The following is a 6,744-nucleotide window of genomic DNA, read 5'->3' on the forward strand; positions in this document are numbered from 1 at the left end:
CACAAACCACGGGGGCACTGGTGGATTTGGGGCTTTTCCCAGTGGGAATGTTACCAGTGTTACTGTCCTTTGGAAGAGGTAGTCAAGCTTCAGGCTTTTCTTGTGGTTTCAATTCCGTCTCTGGTCATGAGTCATTGGATTTTGGAGTTAATTGTAGGATAATCGAATTTCACAGGGCAGGATTTGATAAACTGCCTAAATCGTCTCATTAGTCTGAGTTACAGAATGCCCTCTTTCCTTCCTGTATCCAAGGCACTGTTTAGCAGTGAGGATACTCTAAGGACCATTTCCTGTGCAAAAAAGGAGAGAAACAGAGGGAAATCTCAGCAGAAGTCAGGGGCCAGTTGAGAAACCGTATGGATTTAAGTGTTTATTACTCACATGGAGAGCCCTGTTAGATTCCCTGGGACCTTTGGCAGGAGTAAACATTGTATGGGGAATGTGGGATGACTTAGGAGATCTACTGCCTTTCAGCTTCATGCTGTAATAATTAACTTTAAGAAGAAGAACAGGGCCAGAACTCCTAACTCAGACCATTCTGGAAGGAGACTCAACTCCAGAACTTTATGACAGAAGTAACTTAACAAGGGGCAGGAAAACAGTATCAATGATCAGCGTGACAAACCATCTGCTGCCTGTACTGAGCACTGCCACTCAGTTTGAGTGTGGGGTGAACACCCAAACCTGCACGTGGTGCCAGGGCTGGTCAAAATAGTGATTTCTGGAAAAAATGGCTGTTAAAGGCCCTTTTCTTAGGGCCCACGAGGTCAGTGTTTCTGAGTTCGGTTGATACTTCTTTGTGTAACTACAGATTCATTTCACTTTTAAATGGAGTAATTTTTAAAACCTGCATGTCTTTAGCCTTTCTTTTAAATGCCACTTTTAAAAGTCAAAAGTACTAAATATTGTTGCGATATTTGTGTATAAAACCCAATATACCCAAAAAAGTTCAACAATATTGCTGCTTATTTGTTTTGTTGATTTAATCCATATCCATTTTTCGAGTTTTTAATTTCTTTTTTCCTTCTGGTGCTGATGCTGGCACTTGAGCATGAGAAACACGACTTATTTCACCTATTGTTTTCCCTTGGTGCTTCCTCATTTGCCATTGCTCTCACAATGCAGGTGACATGACAGAATTCCCAGGTAAGGCTGACTCCTTTGTGAATTGTGGCAGTCGTGTACAAGTTTCATGTTGCCTCATTGTATCTGAGTCCCAGATACAAGTGAAACATCTACAATTTCCTTTGCATGAGGCTCTTCATAAATGTTATGTTGTTCTTTTAGAACTTGTCTGATTTCATGGACTGCAATGATTCCCCCTGTGTTTTGCAAGCTCTTATGATTTCTCTCTGTGTTCCAGTAGTGTTACTCTTCAAACAAAACCAAACCCCCAACTTCTGTCTGTTCAGGTTAAATGTTGAGTGCCTGGTTTGCACTGAGGCCTTCCAGCATTAATCCTCTTTAATCCACCTCTTTGCCCCCAGGTACAACTCCCACAATCCACATTTGGGATGCCATGAGCAAGCAAACCATTTCAATGCTGCGCTGCTTCCACACCAAAGGGGTCAACTACGTGAACTTCAGTGCCACTGGCAAACTGCTGGTGTCGGTGGGGGTGGACCCCGAGCACACCATCACCGTGTGGAGGTGGCAGGAAGGTAAAAACCACGGAGAAGTCACCTTCCCTCAGCCCAACAGAACCGTGCACAGTGATTGTTCACTTTGCCTTTCAAACCTTGGGACTAGATCTGTGTTCTTACTCTGAGTGTCACAGTTAAGGGAGGTGACAAAGGGCTAGAAAATATGGATAAGATGATAAATTTTATACATCTGTTATAAGCAGAGGTTAAGGAAAGAACATTGCTCAATACAAAATTACATGAAATTAAGGAAAGCAATTTCTTTTCCTTCTTAAAATCCTTGAAATTCTGTGCTGTAGGTAGGCCTTTGGGAAGTCATTTCCAGGAAAGAATTATCTTTGGAAAAGGTGGAGGGGAGAGGAAAAGTGCCTCAGCTCATTCGTGTGTCCCTGTGCATTTCACAGGATGGGAACTCACTGGTGATCTCCAACATTTCTGTGCTGTTGTTTCACTGAGCCAGGAGGCACTTTGTGCTGTGAGGGCCTTAAATCTGCATTTCCTAAAACCGTGGGGTGCAGTGGAGTAACCAGGGGCCTCATGGCTCGAATGCATTAAGATTGACACACTAAATAATGTCGGGCTTTGCAGCTTTCAGCATCTGGGACACAGATCCCTAATCCAATACCAGGTCAATTGATTTTATAAAATCCTATCAGTGCTTATTTTTACAGGTAAATTTAACTTTATTTTTATCCTTTCCTAATTCAAACAGGGACTAAAGTTGCCAGCAGGGGAGGACACCTGGAGAGGATCTTTGTTGTAGAATTCCGGCCGGATTCCGACACCCAGTTTGTGTCCGTTGGGGTGAAGCACATGAAGTTCTGGACGCTGGCTGGCAGTGCTCTGCTCTACAAGAAAGGAGTCATTGGCTCCATGGAAGATGCCAAAATGCAAACCATGCTTTCTGTTGCCTTTGGAGCAGTAAGTTCAAATTCCTTGCTACAGAATTTTATATTAAGGTTTTATTAAAACTGCAGTTTTCTGTGTTGAAATCCAGCCGGGGGGGGAATGGTGCTTGTTAGTGAAATGTGGATTTAACACCTGCACACCTCGAGACCTTTACCTTTCTAAGCACAACCAGGTGTCTGTTGGTGAATGGTTTTTATTAATGACCATGCACACCCACTGCCTGGCTTTTATTTTCTTTGCTTTCCTGGTTATTTAGCACTTCACTGGTTAAAAAACTGTAATACTGTTATTTTGTGTATAGACTCTGCAACCTTTTTCTCTGCTAATGGTATTTAGTGTGACAGTGATACAACCAATGGTGACAGCACAGACCACTGTCCAGACCACAGACCATAGAGCACTGTGCAGAGTGGTCATGAAGGAATTGTGAATTTGATTTAAGGGATTGCAGTTGGAGCTGAACAGAAATGCAGAGGTGTCTCTTACATGTGAGGTTGCTGCTGTTTGCAGAATAACCTCACGTTCACGGGTGCCATCAATGGAGATGTCTACGTGTGGAAGGACCATTTCCTGGTCAGGCTGGTGGCCAAGGCTCACACAGGCCCCGTGTTCACCATGTACACGACGCTGCGGGACGGACTCATCGTGACAGGAGGGAAAGAGAGACCGTAAGACACTTCCCCTTCCTGCAGTGCACTCCTGTGGGCTTGTTGTGTTGAGTTGTTCATCCACCACCCCAGAGATAACTGGGCTCTGTGCTGGAGCAGTTCCACTCTCAGTTTTGCATAACCTGCCCAGCTGTCTCAGTAAGTCAAGGACTAAAGGAGGACACACTCCAGGGTGGCAGTTACACACCAGGGTCACACTGAACCTCTTAGGGATTGATCTGAACACCTGGATAAGCTCCTTGTTAACTGAACTCCTGCCATAAGTGAGATTTTCTTAATTTCTTAATTCTTTCAAACTCCAACCAACCCCTCCCAATGGAGACTCTGGAAGGCCTTCAAGTTATCAGAAGTACCATTTACCAAGTGACAGAGATCTGAGATTAAGTGACAAGAGAACAATTGGATTTGGGGTGTTTTTTGAACAAGAGAACAAATTAATGATGCTGTTGAAAATATGAGGTGTGAAAACATTTGATTTCTGATTTACTTTCCATAGCACAGTAGCGAGGAGTCCTTACATATGGCAGAGATGATTCAGCGTGTGCTCTGTGACTGAAGCAGGAAAACACTGATGGGATTTGCAGATGTGATTTGTGGTGAAGGAGACACTTGGGTAACACAACCCCCTTCTTTGCAGCACCAAGGAGGGGGGAGCAGTGAAGCTCTGGGACCAGGAGATGAAGCGGTGCCGGGCCTTCCAGCTGGAGACGGGGCAGCTCATCGAGTGCGTGCGCTCCGTGTGCCGGGGCAAGGTGAGGGAGCTACACCCGGGGGGAGCCTGCATGGCATCACAGCGGAGGAGACTTTGCCTCCCTGCTGCTCTTCCTTCTTCTCATCTTCCTGAGCTCAGGGGTGGGCTTGAAGCTGCATTTGTGATGCTTAGTGCCAGCCTCTGCTCCAGGGTCAGCAGGGGCAGGGCAGGGCTTGGCAGGCCCCCGAGGGACAGTGCTGAGTGCAGGGCCACGTTTCATCACCCAGGCCCTCACCTCCTGGTTTGCTTTTTTCAAACAGCAAAAGGAATTTAGGTACCTGCAAGGTTTGCTTCCCATGAAAGGCAGGCACAGCTCAGGTGCTTCCCTGGGGCACAATGGATCACAGCTTTTGTTTTATTGAAGTCAGAAAAACCCCAGGTTGCCACTGAGAATTACTGAGGGACTTTGGTAAAGTGGAAAACAATAGAAATAAGAGAGTAGTTTGACTTGCTGAAGTCATTGTTGCCCACGTTTAAATTGTACTTGTAAATGTGTCCTTGCAAATGCTCCATGAAAGGAGGGTGTGATGCTGCACGTCAGTGACTGTCCCCTGAACTCTGTTTCACTGGGTGCACCGAGGCCCTGGAATTTGCCATACTCTGATAACACCCCCACTGGGGAATGTTGTTTTATATTTCCAATCAAGTAGCCATTAACCAATTCCAAACTGTGTCTCTGCTTTTTCCAAGTGTTTGCCAGGGAAGCTCTTGTAGTGCAGACCATGAGAGGATGTTACTGTCGCACTGACAACCTCTGTCCATTCTTTTCTTCTGCTACAAACAGGGGAAAATCTTGGTGGGAACAAAAGATGGAGAAATCCTTGAGGTAGGAGAAAAAAACGCTGCTTCAAACTTGTTGATTGACTGTCACATGGAAGGGGAGATCTGGGGCTTGGCAACTCACCCCTCCAAAGACATATTTATCTCTGCAAGCAACGATGGAACAGCGAGGATCTGGGACCTGGCAGACAAAGTGAGTATCCCCAAGTGGAAAAGCTTGTGATTAGATGGGAATGTTTTATAGAACCCATCGTGTTGCTTCAGGGTTTTTTCCCAAGACAAATTGACTAACAACAACCATTTCTAAAACCAACAGATCAATAAAACATTTTAAAAAAATTGCAGAAAGGTTTCTGCTCCTGCTGGGTAACATAAATCTTTTCAAAAGGTCCGTAGCTAAGCTAACAGGGATCATTTTTAATAAGGGGAATGAATATGTTATAAACACAATCAGCAAAGAGAAAGTGCTACCAGTTGTAGGAGATATTAAAGTCACAGATCAGGAAATTGATTTTTTGGCTTTTTCTGCTGTGAAACTGGATGTCACCCTACAAACTAGATGCAAACACAAAACCCCCCTGTGAATTCCACGCACATCCCAAAGCCTGCTCTGCACCATATGCCTGGTGGGACGCGAGTCGGGGTGTGAAACTCCGGGTTTATGTTTAGAGGGAAACAGAGGAGCGGCTTTGTTGGGAACGAGGCGCGTTTGAGGCGCCGTGTTTGGCAGCTGTCCCTGTGCCAAAGGGGAGGTGTGAGCCCGTCACTGTGTCTCCACAGAAGCTGGTGAACAAGGTGGCCCTGGGGCACCCGGCCCGCTGTGCCGCCTACAGCCCTGACGGGGAGATGGTGGCCATCGGCATGAGGAACGGCGAGTTCGTCGTCCTGCTGGTCAACAGCCTCAAGGTCTGGGGCAAAAAGCGGGACAGGAAGTCAGCAATCCAGGACATCAGGTAGGAAATCCCACCTCAGGTGCTCCGAATGCACCGCCCCAGCTCCAGGAAATGGCCAGCAAGGTCCACATTTCCAAAAGGTTTCGTAACTCCGTGTTTGTTGAAACCTGTGTGAAATGGAGGCGTGCACTCACGTACCTGAGGCTTGCATTTCCATTTACCTAAAGCTTGTGTATATCTTGGATACCACACACTTCTTTTCCCCTGTGATTAGTTCAGTTGCAGCCACACTGCAGCTGTGATTATGGGAGTTAATATGACAGTACTTTTCCAAATTGCAAGTCCTGTTGTGTATCCCAGAGGACTAGAGTTACTCTGCACATGGCAAGTGCAATGTTAGCACCAGTTAACTACAAACAATGTAGACTGAAATCACAGAATGCTTTGGGTGGGAAGGGACCTTAAAGCCCATCCAGTCCCACCCCCTGCCATGGGCAGGGACACCTCCCCTATCCCAGGTTGCTCCAAGCTCCATCCAACCTGGCCTTGGACACTTCCAGGGATGGGGCAGCCACAGCTCTGGGCAACCTGTACCGGGGCCTCCCCACCCTCACAGCCAAGAATTCCTTCCCAATCTCCCATCTAACCCTGCCCTCTGGCAGAGATATGCTGTCTTCCTCTTCATGGTTTGGGTTCAATCTTGCTGTTGATACAATTTTTTTTTTGTTTTCCAGTAAAAAAATTACTGTTGTGTTGTCATGAGAAACAAAAGCAAGTCTTGCACAGAAACAGTGACATCCCTGCTCCGTGTTTTCTTGTGTAGGATCAGCCCAGATAACAGGTTTCTGGCAGTGGGGTCACAGGAACACACTGTGGATTTCTATGATCTCACCCAAGGCACAACCCTGAACCGAATCGGGTACTGCAAGGACATTGCCAGCTTTGTCATCCAGATGGACTTCTCTGCAGACAGCAGGTACATCCAGGTATGTCTGGGACGGCCCTGGAGCGTGGGACTGACTGTGCCAGCAGGACAGGAGGGAGGCGCGAGGTGGGCGAAGGGCGAAGGATCCCCTGGGCAAGGGAACGGGGACGACACT

General features: G+C 46.6%; 1 protein-coding gene across 4 annotated transcripts in view; it reads left to right on the plus strand.

Annotated features, from left to right (window-relative positions):
• EML6 (echinoderm microtubule associated protein like 6) overlaps positions 1–6,744 on the plus strand; it is an 89,947-nt gene that overhangs the window by 70,398 nt on the left and 12,805 nt on the right. For 3 of the 4 annotated variants that reach the window (XM_017821803.1, XM_017821802.1, XM_017821804.1), the window contains 8 exons: positions 1,126–1,146; positions 1,488–1,661; positions 2,356–2,564; positions 3,063–3,220; positions 3,858–3,972; positions 4,756–4,944; positions 5,532–5,704; positions 6,468–6,630. In XM_017821803.1, the coding sequence (XP_017677292.1) occupies positions 1,126–1,146; positions 1,488–1,661; positions 2,356–2,564; positions 3,063–3,220; positions 3,858–3,972; positions 4,756–4,944; positions 5,532–5,704; positions 6,468–6,630 (1,202 nt within the window). The remainder of the gene's footprint in view (positions 1–1,125; positions 1,147–1,487; positions 1,662–2,355; positions 2,565–3,062; positions 3,221–3,857; positions 3,973–4,755; positions 4,945–5,531; positions 5,705–6,467; positions 6,631–6,744) is intronic. The other variant, XM_017821805.1, reaches the window with a different exon arrangement.

This window comes from Lepidothrix coronata, unplaced genomic scaffold, assembly GCF_001604755.1.
Source record: "Lepidothrix coronata isolate B3197 unplaced genomic scaffold, Lepidothrix_coronata-1.0 Scaffold92, whole genome shotgun sequence".
Lineage (NCBI taxonomy): Eukaryota > Metazoa > Chordata > Aves > Passeriformes > Pipridae > Lepidothrix > Lepidothrix coronata.